This window comes from Paralichthys olivaceus, chromosome 11 (genome assembly GCF_024713975.1).
Source record: "Paralichthys olivaceus isolate ysfri-2021 chromosome 11, ASM2471397v2, whole genome shotgun sequence".
Taxonomy (NCBI): Eukaryota; Metazoa; Chordata; class Actinopteri; order Pleuronectiformes; family Paralichthyidae; genus Paralichthys; species Paralichthys olivaceus.
Genome location: NC_091103.1, coordinates 5,667,490 through 5,684,648, shown reverse-complemented (window position 1 = coordinate 5,684,648; position 17,159 = coordinate 5,667,490). Strand labels below are relative to the sequence as shown.

Here is a 17,159-nt window from a genome sequence, read left to right as displayed (position 1 = left end):
CAGGCTCCACATTGAAATGTTCCCCTGCTCAAGGGTTAGTGGAGACCCAAGCAGAGCTAAAAGGAAGAGTCAATATTGGACTTTATATTTCCATCAGGCCTGATCACGTGTGCCAGTAGCCAGTTTGTGACAGATGACTCATTCAGATGGGTGAAAAGATTCATGTTGAAAAGGTTCTCTGCATGTTAAGATCACACTGAAATACAGATGCAGTGTGGCCCAACACTATGCACCACTGGGTCAAATATTTGAACTCGTGAATCAAAGCAACATATGTGTGAAAATTAAACTACAATGGGATTTTCACTTTTCTGAGAATCATGATTTTCAGTGGTGAGAAAAAACGTCAGTCACACCATCATTCTTAGACACTTACATTTACTTGCACTCTTTCCATTTTATTGACTTTTTGTTTTACAAAAACAGGTATGAGAGAATGCATAGACTGAGCCGCACTCACAATGGGCTCATCAAAGACAACACGGAAAAACAAAGGGAAGACAAGAAAAGGCAACGATTTATTTATAGAGATAAAAACAACACTGTTTGCAGTTTTTCTTCTGAGTGCATACATACTTCTATGGTCTCTTACACAAACGACACGACTGAGTGACATGCGATTGTCAGTTAAGCGTGCACGCACACACTCAAACTCACACATAGTCACCAGACAATGCAAAAGAATGGGTGCAACAGAATAAGTGTAGAATGCAGGGAAGAACGCATCCGCTGACAAATAACCAACACTGATTTGAGGGAAAGAGATGCATAGAAATTTACAGTTTAAAAGGGTCAGTTCACCCAAGTAAGGAGTAAAAATAAATTAATAGAAGCAAATCAGATTTTCCCTTTGACCTCTGGCATTTTTTTGCTGATCTCTGCATCGATACAACAGAACTGAATGGGTTCTTGTTTGAGTCTAACAGCAGTGATATCCCATAACCTGGAAAAATAAATATAAAACTATCAGTAGGGCTAAAACACAAGAGAATGTTTTGTCGTTATTTGGGTAAACTGACCACTTCATCAACTCACACTATCTGTCCTGTTTTAAATCAATAGGAGTGTAGCCAGCACAGTGATACACAAACGTCCAGTAACTACTAGCAGCAAAGAAGTCAAAGCTGGACTCACATCTTACTACGACAATAGTGTGCGTTGATGGCACTGTCTGCAAACATGAACACACCTCTGCTAAGATTTGTACAATGAGGCTAATCTAATGCATCCTTCACGTGTGCTGTAAAACTGTTCAATGTTCACATTGAGGATCACACCAGTTCTTTTACTGGAGGAAAGCATCTGGGGAAAAACAGTGAGGCTGTGGCTGCAATCTCAAGCACAACAGGCACTGAGAGAGTGAGCATAGCCGAGCTGCAGGTTTACACCAGATATACCCTTACTGCTGCACACCAGCGAGCTGAGCTATGAAGCAGTGAACTGTTAGGATATGCTATGAATCAAAGTTTTTATACACGAAAAGATAACCACAGCATTAAGTCGTCAACAGGCTGGGCTCTCGTGTCATGTAACCACTAAGGGAAAATGTATTCTGTGATCAAATCACAACTTCTGTCAGTTGAGTAAGTTTGAAAACATGACCTGAAAAAAAGCAGAGCGCAAGCACCTTTCCATTCCATGAGGACATCCACATACACATTACACAAAATAAAAGCTGTTCCGTGTTTTTAAACAGTTGAAATGCAGTGATTGTTTCCTTACATGACAACTTAACAACAGGAAGGAATCAAAATAACAGTTACTGTTGTTTTATTTGTTTTTTTAAAACTGGTCTGCATTTAATTAATGTGTATTTATAAGAACATTACTGGCAACTTCCTTCACATGCTGGTTTAAACTCTACACATTTTCCAGAACAAAACTCTTGAGGATTGTCCTCGCCTGGAAAACTGAACTGGTCAAGAAACTTAACAAAATGAGATGAAGATACTAGAGAAAGACATTGAAAAGTGCAATAAGAACAAACACTCTTGTTTGCATCCATGAACATTACATTAGTTAAAATGTGTTAATTATATTCTTCTTTTAAATTCACAATATGGGTCAGTGTCTTATTTATATTCCAGTAGTTAGAATAGTGGATTAAATTCTGGTTTAGTTTGGTGATTTTCTATCATCTAACAAACCTTAATGAGCACTCTTCTCCCACACACCTCTACAGGTTCATTGGTCAATGTCATTAAGCAGACTTGTAATAGAGATCCATCATGTTTGTAGTGTAACGAGCAGCAGACATATGTAAAGTCCTGCATCATGCGGATATCACAACCAGTGTTATGCTCACGATATGTAAAAGAACACCCAAAATCTCACAATACCAGTGTACAACTACATTTCTACATCCTCAGTAACAGGTCAACCAGAGCTCCGCCTCCTCCTACCGCCGCCGTGCATCATGGTCTAAGTCCTGTCATCACACAAGGCACATCTCCCATTCGCCTCCCTCCGTTACTCCGCCCTTTTCTCCTCAGTTTCCTCAACAAGCCAAAGCACTGATTTCTCCTTGTTCTCACTCACTACTCTAACCTTTAGAACTCGCTCCTGAGTCTGGGCATTTCTGTTTTCTGGGCTTCTAGGAATGCAGGAAATATGGTTATTTTAACATCTGATCACCACTGCAGAACTTGCATTCTCTATTTCCTAAGAATTACTGTATTCTCGTTCATAATTTGATGCAGAATACAATGTAACTGGTGCTTTCTTAGGTAGTCTGAGCTTGCACAGGCAACATAAATGTAAGCAAAGGGAGAAAAGGATGGAATAAAAATAAAAATAGGGAAACTGTTTATTTGCCAATTAAACCAAGATTCCCCAAACCAATGCAAGGATCTTTTCAATCCTCCTCCTTGTGCCAGACCCTTTGGTTATACAACAATGCTCCCAACTTATTTTTTAACAACCCGCTTGCATCACTGAGACGATGGTCGTCATGACGCCGCCCCGTCCTCTTCTGGTGAGGTGGTTGTGCTAACTGGTGTACAGTCGCGCTCGTTTTCTTTTCTCCATCTCCGAACAAGGGCAGGGTTACATATACTGTCTTAAAGGTTTAGGTGTGGGGGGGATGGTTTAACCGTTCAGGAGGTAGACCACCAACTCGTAGGTGCACATCATGATGGCGGTGTTGGGGATCTGTCGTACCAGGTGAGTGAAGAGGCCGCGGTACAGGGCACGGTAGCCCTCCTCTTTGGGCACTGTCGTTAGAGTCTGGAAGAAAGAGCGATACTTGGTGCCCTCCTCACGTAGCCTTGTCCGGATCACTTCTGCAGAAGGGAAAGGAAAGATGGAAAAGGTTATAGGGAACATGAGCACCAAAGCAGCCTATGTTAGCTCATTGCTAAGTCTGACTCTCACCATGAGGATAAGCGATAGTTGTGGCACAGGTCTTGGAGGTGGCAGCAGCAAGCATCATTCCCACAAAGTCTGAGGCATCTTTAGATGTCTCCTCCTCGTCGTCCATGTTTTGCGTTGCCTTTGCCTCCAAGAGGCGTCGTTTGATGTTTTCATAAATCACAAAGTGGATCACAGTCTCTGAGATGCCGGCATAGGATGCAGACATTCCCCTGTAGAAGCCTCGCAGGCCGTCTGTCTGATACACCCGCCGCACACACTCAAACGCACTCATCTTGTGCTCACCTCGATTCCTGAGAACAAACGGATACATTTTGAAAAGTCACAACAACTTTTATCAAATCTGTTGACAGATTGTGACATTACACATTTGAGGGCATCCTGTTGCTGTCCTAAAAATGTGCACAAAATTCATAATTGCGATTTTTATATAAATATAATATATTTATATTATATATATTTATATGTAAAATATGTTAAGCACACACTCAAGTTTCATATTTACCTCGCATCCAGTTGTAGGCGGGTCTTTATCAACCATATTGGATTGGTTGCTGTGATAGCTGTAAAACCTGATGAAAACAAGTTGAACTGGATTAAACTTTGCTTAAACTGCAGAACACAGAAAACTGTCCTCAAAGCAAAACTCTACAAGATACACAAATGCTCTTTAAAGTTCTTTCATCTCTTTAACAAAATATAAAGTCACATGAGCAGCTCAGAGAGAGGGAGAGAATGCTCGCCCCTCTACAGATAAGTCTATGTTTGCTAGTGGGGGGGGGGGGGAAATCAATGGCATAAAAAAATTGTACTTTTCATTCAAACAGTTAAAATGTCTTCTCATCCATGGACCAGATAAGGCAGAAGAGGATCGAAGTGCATAGACGGTGATAGAACAAGCAGACATTTTGAGAAAAAAGCACAGATCTGTGGTGAGTACTCACGCAGACCCAAGTAACTCCTCACAGATGCAGCTAGAGACCCCTGGTGGTTCGGGGGTCTCCCGCCCTTGCAAGAGGAGAGCTACGGTAGAGTAAAAGCCTAAAACAGACACAGGCTTGTGTGTAGCGAAATGACTGGCATGCAACCATTTAACTTTAACCCATTCCCCCAGGATTTAACCCACCACCAAGACAGCAAACGGGACAAGAGGTAAGAGTACAGCTAAAAAACATAATAAGCAAAACAGTGACAATAACAAAGTGGACTGAATGCTGAACAGGTGTTTTCACAGTAGAGATTAAAACTAGAAGGTTGAAGAGCATTTTGTGAGTTTTCTGGATGTGGATGAAACCAAGTTGTATCCAGACTGCTGCGCTTTCTTCATGCATCATTGTTTTACGCTGTTAAAATCACACAGGTTTCACTTTCTTAAAGAAACTGCTGCAGTGGATGGTGATTTTGTCTTTGAAGACAAAGACACCCTTCAGCTGCAATGACTTAACTCTGTTAATACTTTTGTACTTTGAATTAATGCCTCTACTTTTACATAAATGTACTTCTACAGAATAAAGAACTTGTAAAGAATAAGAAATAGCCTGCTGTGGCCTGGAGGGTAAATTACTCAGTACACACTACTCAACATAACACATAGGTGGTCATGTGAGTAATACAATACTTTTTTTGTCGTACTTGTGGAACATCTCTTTGAGATGTATATATATTTATATATATGTATTATACTGTTTTGTATTTGCAAAAAAAATGTATGCGTATGCTTGTTTTGGCAAGAAGCTAGCTCCATATTTACATTCATTAATCCATGTAGTGATAAAGGAATTATATAAAAGATTTAAAAATATTATTGAGCTATGTACTGAAGTAGTCTGCACAGACGCTGACCTTGACCGATCTTATGGAAAAGTCTGTGTCATATCGAGCTAAAAGAGGCACCAACCATAAACCTGTCAGACTCACCTATATATATATATATACACACACACACACACACACACACACACACACACACACACACACACACACACACACACACACACACACACACACACACACACACACACACACACACACACACACACACACACACACAGAGAGAGATGATGCAGCTGCTTGTCTGACCCACATTTTAATGGTCCTACACTCCCAGCAGGATCACACTGACACAAGAGCAGATGACCTACTCTTGACATACAAAGAATTTGAGAGTAATGATTTAAAATTTAAACGTGGCCTCGTAACATGATACGTTAATTAAACAACTCGAGGATTGCTGTAGCAGTACACCTAGGAATAACGTGATGGAAACAGGATAACTTTTGGCAGACACAGGGGCTTCAGGAGTGTTACAAAAGAGAAGTCCTTCCAACCAAACACAAGTTGGTTCTATCACTGCGTGCTCTCTGCAGAGGGATCTACGAATGCAGAGAGCACCTACATGCCTGTTCCTGCATGTACCACCTCTATTCATCTCAACCTACCAGCACTGTAACGGGTCTGTTAACTCAGCTTTTCTCACAAGTACGCTGCAAATGTTTACTACGTTACAATGTGTTGAAAAACAAAACATGGTGGTGCTCGGATATACAGTTACCTGCCATTCCAGCCGACACCATGTGTACCTGTGTGGAGTCAGGTTCCAACACACCGTTCAATTTCTCTTTGGCAGTAGAGTAAGCAGCAAAGTAGATTGCTCTGTTGTAGGTATAAAAAAAAGAAAAGAAAGGTCAATGCATGTTACACATGTACAAGGGATATTTTTTGTGTTTTCATGTAAAGCTGATGAGTCTCAGTCCACTATTTACCTCCTGTAGGAGTGTAACTTATTAATTACACTTCATTAACTAATAACACTGTCTGGTTTAGCTTAATGATCAGTCAGGGTTGTCAGCTTTAATATAACTGTTTAATTTCATAATCTTATTCATCTTTTTTAGGCTGTTAATGATGCTGATCTTTAAATCTACGTCACAGTTCAGATAGGCCTTGTTGACTTCACTTGCATTGATCTGCACCAGCATTCACGTAGCAAGAAAGCCAAACACTTTACGAATGCTTAGCGCTGGCACCTGCTTGCTCCGCCCACTGCCATTAGCAACCACTTTGCTCCAAACACTGACACCAGGGATAATTGAAGATCATGAATGTTATAACTTATTACCTAACTGCAGTCAGCTCAGAGTATTTCCCAGACATGGACTCAAAACTGTTCTTAAAAAGCTGCTGCTGTTGCCATGTGTCCCAAGAAGCACATCACCAGCACACAAACTGATGTGAAAGTCATGAAGATGAATGGGACATAAATGGCCATGGACCCCTAATGCTTCCTTGTCACTAAGCGACCTCAAAGATCACTTTGGTGGTGGTTACATAACACCGATGTTCCTCACAGCTGTTCATCCTCTTAAAACAACAAATGAGTCTGTAAAGGTTTATTAATCACCCACCGGTGAAATGTGACATCACATCCTGTTTTAGGGGACGAGGGTGGGTAAATGTAATTGAACAGAAACGTCAAGGGACAATGACTTAAACCACGAAGGGACGGGCAAAGAGTTCACAGGACAGCTATGAATTGTTCTTCCGTGATAAAAAGCAAAACAAAATGAATGCCCTGTCCCAAATCTTTTCCAGTGGTCCTACCCCTTCAAACAGAGCCACAAGGAGTAATCTTCCCTTTACGTCTACGCAGTAATGATTAATTTAAAAAAAAAAAAGATAGGCATATGCATTCTTTTGACAATTCAATTATTTGAAGTACTCAAAGAGATCCAATGACTGTCATTTAAGGACAACACTAATAGTCTTTCAAGTCATACTCAAAAGTGGTGCAAGTTGCTAAGAATATGATGAAGATGAAGATGACAGGAGTCAGCTTACCTGGAAGGTGCCACACCCACCAAGTTTGGCCCCAAGCCCCTGAAGAGTGAGCGAGGTCCTTCTTTCTCCAGTATCAATCTGACCAAAACACACAGGCAAAAATCCAAATAACAAATAGTAAGCCTTCATTCAATGCTCAAAAAATGTACAAAAACATTTAACTAGTTTTAATGTTGTGGCTGGTTGATGTTCGTGAACAGTTCCACGTAAAGCTCAAATAAAGATCATAAGCTAGTTCTGATAACCATAGTTTGTTGAAAAATAACTGTGTGTGATGAACATAAAATAAAAACTGTCTGTTCAACATAGCTGCATCGGTGCAAAGGACATAAATGTTGAGTACTCACTTGAGACAGTGCAGGGGCCCTGGAGGGGTCATGCGGGCCACACTGGCCCCGTTGACAGTATTGAGATGAACCTCAGACACGTAGTGTGTGATGGAAGATGACTGCAGACGTGTCTTCACTACTTCTAGGGGGCAAGTTAATATGGCTCCTACCGTGCCCCCACATCTGACAGAAACACAGGGATGGAGAAGGTGGAGGTGAGACAGTGAACATTCTACAGTCTCAGTGAACAGACTGATAGCAAGCGTGCTCGAATGGCAAAAACACTCAGAGTCATCACACTTTCATGCATAAATACATTAGCCAATGGTGTGATTAGTGGAATTCTGAAGCTCTCTGGCATCCAGACAAGACAAAAACCCAGTGTGGGAACACAGAGATCTAGTCAGGAATGCTTTGTGTTTCTTGGGGATGACAGCAAGCTTTCTGTTCTGTGTCACCAGACCACATACCAGAATCAAAGATGTATATATTTTCATACAAGGAATATTAAAAAAATGCTAAATCAAAACTCCTAGCGGCTACGGTCTTTTGTTCAAGAAAAATTTGCTAATTGGTTTCTCGTCTTGTTTCCCCTATTTATAAAACCTGCACTTTGACAACTTGTGAATATTAAAATAAATCATTTACACGTTTTAGCACTAACAGACTTTCAAACTTGTGAGCCGAGATCTTTAGACATGCATTACCCGACAGCCTGCAGACACACAGCTTCACCCAGGGTGTCACTTTATGACCAACTCTGGTTTATCAGGTCACCTGTGTAGTGTACATAATCTAAAGGGAGTACTTAAATAAACTGAATGTAATGTGACCCCATGAGAGGATTTCAAAAGCAAGAATGACAATGGTTATCTTTAGTTAGGGTTCAATCTCAAATAGCACTGCATTGGAGATAGCGCATGCTTGCTACGTTTGCAGAAATAAGCTTATTGTCCTGGATAGAGGGTTTTAAAATGCACAAATATGAATATCTTGAATAAGTGCATGTGCAAAGCATGTTTATAAAAGGATCAAAACTTCTGGCAAACAAGAACAGTAGTTGACTGTAGTTGTCTAGGACCCCATCATTGCACCACGAAAAAATGTCCTCACCCTCAGCTGTGATATTACATCGTACTGTGCATAACATTAAAAATACTATGATATATATATATTTTAATATACATGCTTATGCACAAACATACTGTAGAACATTACTTGTATGTTTAATGATACATAGCAATAAACAAAGATTCTGATTAAGGCAAATCAAATGATCAGTGTACTTCATTCAGCTGTAATTAGTAATCAGAGAAGCTGCACAATAAAATAATGAAGGCTTTCAGGCAGACAGCATGAGAATCAGTGCGTTAAGAAGAGCCAGGCAGACAACAAATACAATACAATCAATGTCACAATTCATTTCCAAGGTAATCTGCCCGAGGCCATATGGAATAATGACAAAAATGTGTCTACGAAGAATCACAACAGTCCCTGGTTTTAATCAGACTGGGCACAAGTCGTGCCACTATCATCCTCCCAGAGGAGCAGGAGAGAAAAGAGCAGCTCCACCGTGTCCCCACTGTTTTTAGATGTTGCATCAGTCACATCCGAGCACACACATTGTGTCTGTGGGTTTCAAACACCGTTCTCTGGGTGACCTTTGGTGGCAGCTCGCTCACGTTTTGTTTGGATGCCCTCGTGACACTGAGAGTGGGTCAGGCTCGCTTTATTCAACACCTGCTCAAGCTGATCCTCGGCTTCTGTAACATTTAGTGAGCTACCACGAAAACCAAGGACGGGAACAGATCACCCACGCATGAAGGGATTATCGTTCATACGTTGAAATGTCATTGCGACGTATGACATTGAGCTCAACTCCCGGTGCACACATGCCCGACCAGGTTAGCTTGGCACCTGACACACCGATGCTAACACCAGGTCTCCATGCGAACACATCGTTACACCAACACAAGCACCCCGAGTGTTTGTTGCGTGTTAACTACGCCGGCTAGTAACCACAGTTAGCCCTCCGGAGTGTGCGGAGCTAGCTAGCGACCTGTGCTGAATTATGACACGGGGAACATTTACTCACCCTCCAGCAAACAGATGAACTAAAGTATCTCGTTGACTCATTGTGGATCATATTCGAGAGCCGTCCACGGGACACCACACGGGGGACGGACGTGGGGAAACAGCGGGGAGAGAGGGGTGGGTGGGTGGGTGGGTGGGGGAGTGACGACGACCCCCCCAACCTAGCAAGCGAATGCTACTCGGCTGTGATGTGGTGGAGGTCAGCTGCATGGGAGGAAAAACGACGCTATGTAACTGCTAACTGAGCTAGCTCGCGTTAGCTGCCCAAGCTAACGGGTTTCCGGTGGTAAAGGTCGATGTCAGAGCGACGGGGCAGCGGCGTTTCCCCTCTTGCGAACCGGGGGAGAGCTTTCACCACAGCGCGCGGGTCCTCGGTGTAGAGGAGGGTGGGGGGGATAAGTCCAGAGGTGCAGGAATGACAGCGACTGCTTGCGGACTCGGCTCGGCCTCGCTCACGTTGACGCACCTTGAATCACTGACGGTGTCTGTGAGCCAGGTCCCAGTGTTCGTGCTCCAATGGGAAGCCGCAAAACACAGGCGCTGATTGGCCGAGGCGCCCCGTGGACCCGCCCTGCCACTACTCGTTCACGTGATAGCGCTTTTATTTTGAAGGGCAGCGCTCGTCTCTCAGGAGATGGCGGGACAGAGGACAGTTGTTGTCTCTTAAAACTGAGGACATCAGACTATGAGAGGGGGGGGGGGGACTCATATCTGTCTATTCATGCACAATCTAGAAATACAATACCATTTAATTTGATTTTAATACATTTACATTATGCTTTTATTTCTGAATTGTATTCACTGCCTTGTATTTGTGTCTATAATTATATAACATTAAAAACAAATTAATTTAATTATTGTAAATCCATTATTATAGATTTCTATATACTATAGTAAAACCACATAACAATTATCTTTCATATAATAGTATAATAAAAATTCCAACACAGCTCAGCTCAGTGTGAAGTATCTGTCTACCTATCTAATATGCCACAGCTGCTTGCATTACACTTAAGTTACACACAAGTTTACTCAACTTTATTATTACTTGATAAACATGCTCAAATGAAGCCTTGTATCACAACCTTTCTTAAATCTTTATGTACAGTCTATGGTCACAACAGATGGGGCATAAGCATAGGCTCTGACATTATAATGATGTTATACTGAGCTGAATGAGGTGCAACCAAAATTCAATAGGAAAAAACATATTCACACTCTCTATGTAAAATGGAGCCAAAAAAATGTTGTTTAACCTTACTATGGTGTACCTTGATTTATATAAAGACGAGCAGTATATGGAAAACAAAATAAACCCAACAACGTAACAAATAGCGAATGTAACGATGAATTAATAAACTGCGGTTTTAATAACTCTTACCAATAGCGATGTTAACCCCTGTGTTACAGTCGTTTGTCAGTGTAATAAATGAGCTCACTATAGTTAGCAGCCTGGTAAAGTACGATAACACTGGCGGCATCTTACTTGGAATATAAAACCATAGAGTGAAATAAAGAACAAATCCCACAGAGACGGGATCAACAGGTAAAATTCAGGCAGTGGGCTCATTGTTGAAGACGTCGACAATAGAAAAAGTACAGAGACCAAAGATGGAAACAGATTGATTGACTTTGAAGAAAATGAGAATAATGGAAAATGATTGGAGAAGAATTATTATATATTATCATAGAGTGTATTTATTTAGACTTTATTATGTTTGAGCTGCAAAAATACTCCCGCCCGAACAGGGACTTGAACCCTGGACCCTCAGATTAAAAGTCTGATGCTCTACCGACTGAGCTATCCGGGCTCTGACAGTGCTGCAACATCTATATATTTTTAAACGTAGAGAACGTAGAGCATAAAAATACTTTTATTTCACATTGTGTATTGCGCTGCTGTTATCATGTAGGACAAGTTTGTTGTATGCCTCATGGTCCATCTGCTGTTTGATCGTGAAATAAAGTAAAACAGTGTCAGATGTTGCTGAACCTGAATGTTAAAACTCAGTTGTGTAACTGGAGGACTCCTTTAAAAGAAAGGAGCGATTGTTGCCTTAGGGCTGTAAATAGGTGTTACATGTGTGTACATATTTACACACATGTAACACCTACTGAAGTTCTCTGTGCATTTCCTGAAGGCAGCTGAATGTGAATGGTTTCAGGAACTCCAAGTACATAAGCTGTGTGTGTTTGTCAAGGAAGACTGTTTTTGGTCTTTTTGCTTTGGGTGTAGCAGCAGAGGCTGAAATCTTGATGTCAGGTCTGTCTGGAAATAGTTGAATAAAAAGTTAGTTTGACCTTTGAGAGTAAACATTTAGTCAGGGGCTTTGGGTTGACTCATATTCAGTCAAAGTTGGCCTTCGGCCAGTCAGTAATCTCATACATTGACTTATCAGGCAAGGTTTGTTGGTTGCTTTCTTAATAATGAAAATGCTAAACATCATCACCAACAAATACTTACAACAGATGGATCACTATTGGAAGAACAAATACCAATATATTCCCTTTGCAAATATAGACTGGTATATATATACTGTATAAAGAATGCATATAACTTTATCTGATTTCTCCTGTGTAATGGAGTCCTCAGCTGTCAATCATGACATTCCACTCTGCTTCAAAAAACTAATTCAAACCAAACTAAACAGAAAAACTTAAATGTGTGTCTTTGCTCAAAGTTATAGCAAACTCACAAATTATGACTTTTCTGAATAAGGGACAAATACTTCACCCTCCTTTGTAAAATCTGGCACCTTTGTGGCCCCTGAGTCTGAGTTCTGCCTCTGATTTGAGGAATCCCTCACTGTGACGAAATACTAGACAAGTTTCCTGTTTGTCACAGTCCCCTTATTTGGAGATTACTTCATATATACCCTTTATTCAGGAAACACCTGCATCAGGTTAAGCACGGATGTGTACAGTATGTATGTAGGTCAACACAACATCGTGAACAATAATTGTTAGGTTACCAAACGTTTTACTTCAACACTGGTTGATCTCCAAGTAGGCCTGTGTCTGTAAAAGTCATCATTCAGCATTCTGTAATCTTGGAAATGTGCTCTGGGGAGAATAGAAATCGATGCTTGTTGATGTACACCAGTTAATAAAATACCAGTTAAACTTTAACTATTTTCCAGGCATTGGGTTTATGTCTGTGACACGGTTGACAATGGAGCTGACAGGCACCCACGCTTATCTCACGTGCACCCTGGCATCGTGACAGCACCCACTGAGGACAAGCTTTCATCTACTCACATTCAACTCTGACCTCCTTTAGCTGCAACATGCTGTCTCTGCGGCCATTTTCAATATTGACGAATAGTGCACCAAAGAATTAACAAAAAATCCAAGTAAAATAGATTGCAGGGTTCATCACTTGATGTATCTAATGTAATCTATATTTTTTGTGTTTTGGGTCAAAAATGGTGTACAATTTTCTGTTACCCCAGCATCAATAAAATAAATCAATTATAGCAGCTTATAACTTCTTTATTTGTATGACTACTAATAGCAGTTTAAAAAACGTGTGTGTGTAAAACCTTCATCTACACAGTCATTGGTAACAATAGCTGTCAGCTAAACGTTGTGATGGTAAATTTACATTATCTCTGTTTAAGCTAAGTAGTATAACGTAACAATCCTCACATTTGTCACACATATTGCATGTATTGTAAATGTGGAATTTGAAATGTTGTGACTTTCTACCACAGTTAGTCTATATTCACTTCTTAAGTTTATTAAATTAATGTCTTCAGTAAATTATCAAGTTTGGCAATATTGATGAAAACAATACTATTTTGCAAATGTACCCTTTTATTCATCACTTTTCTGTTCACATGAGGCATCATAGCGTACAATGGTCACTGACAGCTAGGTTAATAAAATGTTATATGGACACATATGTTTTAAAAAGTACCCTCGCTGAGATGATGGAGGACAGAGGGAATACAGTGCTTTTATCTAAATGCAAACATCACCATGCTAACACACTCACAATGGTTAATGAGGCTTGTTAATGTGCTGAGGTTTAGTAAGTGCAATGTTTACCATGTTCACCACTCTACTTCAGCAGGTTAGCAAGCTAACATTGGATTATTAACACAGCAGAGGTGGATGGAAATGTCATTAGTCATTGTCACATAACCATCACTGTTTGCATGAGCGATAACATTTATCATTACTTGAGATCAGATACCAGACATGCACTCATGGCTGACTGCAAATCATTATCTCGTGATGTTGACAGGCACAACTGGTTTCCAAGCATATTTTGAATTGGTTGAATTTACTTGGCTGCAGAACACAGACATATTACAAAATGTTTTAAAGTTACCAGTTTCAGGTTTTCACATGGCAACATAAACACACACACTCAGGCACACACGTTAATTCCAAATCAGACACATCCTCCCTGTCATCCCTGTCCCATGACTATGTGAGAAGGGAAAAAGTCACGTTAAGTGGTTGCACGTTCAGCAGCACGGCTCATATGACTGCCATACCCTCGGATATTACTGCAGCAGAGGAGTGAGGAAGCCACAGACAATGATCCGCTGAAGGCCAGCTTCCTCTGGGAGGCCTAAATTCAATTATCAACTATTTCAGACTCAGTCAAGTTTGGTCCAGGACCCTACCCTGATGCAGATGCAGCAGGAGACTGTGTTGAAGTCTTTGCAATTATATGATAATCATGTGATAATCTGATTGACATCTCACCTGTACTGAAAAAACATGAAGCTTAAAAGAATGTAAGTCACTGAGCTGCAATGATTAACTGGTGATTCTGAATTATTTAGTGAACTTATTCATTGACTTTCTGAGATTACTGAAATAATCTTTGAGGATAATTTATTTGCCGTGTAATTTGACTTTTTAGTTTGGACAAGGTCCCATCTACTAACATGGAGGTTACTGCAGCCAGCCACCAGGTGGTGGTGTTTGGCTTCACTTTTGGGGAGCACTCATAGGGTTAGTCCATCTATCAATGGTCTGTACTGTAAAAACAAAGCAACAGCCACTGACCTTTGCTCAGCAGAAAGAACTGGGAAACAAGCAAAGTTGTACATTTGTCCAACATAGAACATTTCATCCACTGACATCTCAAAACCTCACAAATTAACTTTACAGTGAAAAAGCTCTAAAAAAGAAAACAACTAGCTTCGGAACATAGAGTTACATCTAGAACAGAGGAGACAAATGAAACTACTCAGTTTGTCTGTGTGGCCCATCAGGTGATATCTGGGCTGGTGGCCCAACTCACCTCTGCTGCTCTGCATCGATATCACTCAGTTGACAAATTGTGATAATGACAAGCTTTCTGAAAACCATGAACAGATTCAGGAAACCAATGGAACTGGACAAGTGCGGAAAGAAGCTGCTTTTCAGAACAGGAGAAATTGACATTTTCAGTTATAAGATATTGTCAACATATATATATATATATATATATATATATAATGTGTCCTAAACTCAAGAGGATAGACCTTTTAAACACATCCAGCTTAGAACTGACTGTGTGAAAAATGTTAACATGAAGAATTGATGCTTGTTTACACATCCAGCTGGAAATGAATCAGGTGAGCTGATAAAGAATGCAGTGTGTCATGCTGTTATGTTCTCTTGGTAACAGAGCACCAATGTCAGCTTGTTTTTCTCCCGGCATTTAAGTCCTGTCTTAGTGTCTTGCTCTGACAGAGGCTGAATGTGAGTAAACTCAGTGTCCCTTTGCAGAATTCACCAACCACATGAGCAGATAGGGGTGTGCTGCTGCATATGTGACAATGATTAGTGGCAACCACACAGCAGCAGTAAAGGACACAGGCAGAAGTCATCTAGCTGATAATTTTGCATCTGGCATCTAATTTTCAAATCACTGAAGCTACTAAAGCCAAAGGACAGAAATGAAATCTTGATTCAGTTATAGGTAGTAAGGAGGCACAGTATATAAAATACATAACACCATAGGAACAAGAAGTGCAGTGCAGAAACACCACAGCCGCAGAGATGTTACAAGAATAGAAATAGCTGGCAGATGCAATTTACACTTGCAGGTGAGTGTTAGAAAGGCTGGTGTCAGTTTATGCAGAAGCAAACATTAAGATTAATTTTATCTAAAAGTGATGCTGCCCACATTTTCTCTCACTGTTTACTGTTCTGCTACTGTAGCAGTCATTCATACTGAAATAAGAGACGGGCAGGAATCCCCATAGAGACGCTCACACAGTCAGAGTAAATCATTGCCTGAGGAATATGTCAATTCCCCCTCTATCCATCCTTCATGACTTTAATTTAGATCAGCAGCAATTTAGCAGAAGGACATAATATTGATATTTCTTATACTGAATCCTTTCCAAAGCAGCCATCACCTTATTATTATTCATTTTTTTAAAACTCTGTTTCAGGTTTATAGCTTTTTAATCTTTTAAGCTTTTCATCTTATAGAGGTAGCTGGAAGTGATGTATAATTTTAGAAAACAGTTTATTCAATCATCACTGATGAGTAGCAGATTTAAATCACTTCACAAAACATTGAACTAATGCACAAACACGAGAACACAGCGTCAGAAAAATGTTTGAAGAACCAATTACGCTAAATAATTTGAAAATAGCTTTTAGCGTCTTTTTAATAAAATTACATGCACACAAAAAGTCTCTTTTGTTGTCATTTACAACTAAATGCATTTTTAATACACATTTGTGCACATGTGCATCTCTGTCTTAAATCCAGTAGGTGGCGCAGTGAGGTTGGGATTTGGTGGAGTTGAACCAGTCGACTACAGATTATGTCTCACAACCGTCAAGTTAGAAAGAAAAGACCAAAACAAGCCACTATACCGGAACATAGAATATATCTTCCTTTCAAAATACAAGCACATTATTAACTCGTTTTTCAAAGAAAAAAATGATTTAGCCTGAATCCACTGGCGGTTGTCCAAATATATGTCCAACTTCCATGCACAATCCCTGATTCAGGTGCACATCGAAGTCTGTTTCAATGTTTACAGTTAGCTCTATAGCTTTGATGGAAAGTCACACATAATTGAATATACATTGAAATGTATTCCCTGTTATACATCAAAAAAAATCTGAACAAATTGTTTTGTATTGGTGGTTAGTGACTTCAGGAATCGATCAGATTTCAGCTGACCACACATGCAGCCTGTCAGGATAATGTGTGGAGGTACCTGCATGTAGCTGTTATCATTTAGCTTCAAGTTTTATCTTTAACCCTAAACATCTTCATGGTCCGAGACCTCGGACAACTCAGTTGGCTATGGGCATGCTTGAACCTTATCATCAATCTAATTTTATTTGTTTAGCCCATATTCACAAATCAGGATTTGTCTCATAGGGTTTAACAAGGTGTGACATTCTCTGCCCTTAACTCTATTAACAGGGAAAAGAACGGTGAACCCTCAGAGAGAGACCCATGTGAGGGATCCTTCTCTCAGGACGGACAGAGGTGCAATAGATGCCACGTGAAATAGAGAACATCAGAAAAATAAACAGTTTGTGACATAACATCCC

General features: G+C 40.4%; 1 protein-coding gene and 1 non-coding gene across 2 annotated transcripts; both read right to left on the bottom strand.

Moving 5' to 3' along the window:
- Window positions 1–377: 377 nt before the first annotated feature.
- LOC109634594 (solute carrier family 25 member 36-A-like) lies at window positions 378–10,161 on the bottom strand. Its single transcript, XM_020095207.2, has 7 exons — window positions 9,631–10,161; window positions 7,554–7,718; window positions 7,207–7,284; window positions 5,921–6,021; window positions 3,875–3,941; window positions 3,373–3,662; window positions 378–3,281 (listed from the first exon to the last, which is right to left on the bottom strand). Exons 1-7 carry the CDS (start codon window positions 9,669–9,671, stop codon window positions 3,088–3,090), a joined length of 936 nt encoding a protein of 311 aa, XP_019950766.1. The 5' UTR covers window positions 9,672–10,161; the 3' UTR covers window positions 378–3,087.
- A 1,206-nt stretch (window positions 10,162–11,367) lies between these two features.
- trnak-uuu (transfer RNA lysine (anticodon UUU)) lies at window positions 11,368–11,440 on the bottom strand. The gene has a single exon. It is a non-coding gene; the product is annotated as a tRNA-Lys (tRNA).
- Between the last annotated feature and the right edge of the window lie 5,719 nt (window positions 11,441–17,159).

Bases quoted from the DNA above. Each gene is read 5' to 3' on its own strand.
- LOC109634594 (XM_020095207.2), bottom strand. From the start codon at position 9,671: ATGAGTCAACGAGATACTTTAGTTCATCTGTTTGCTGGAGG. The intron at 7,285-7,553 runs GTGAGTACTCAA...TGTTTTGGTCAG, and splicing joins GGGCCCCTGCACTGTCTCAA to ATTGATACTGGAGAAAGAAG. The intron at 3,663-3,874 runs GTAAATATGAAA...GTTTGTTCTCAG, and splicing joins CGCCTACAACTGGATGCGAG to GAATCGAGGTGAGCACAAGA.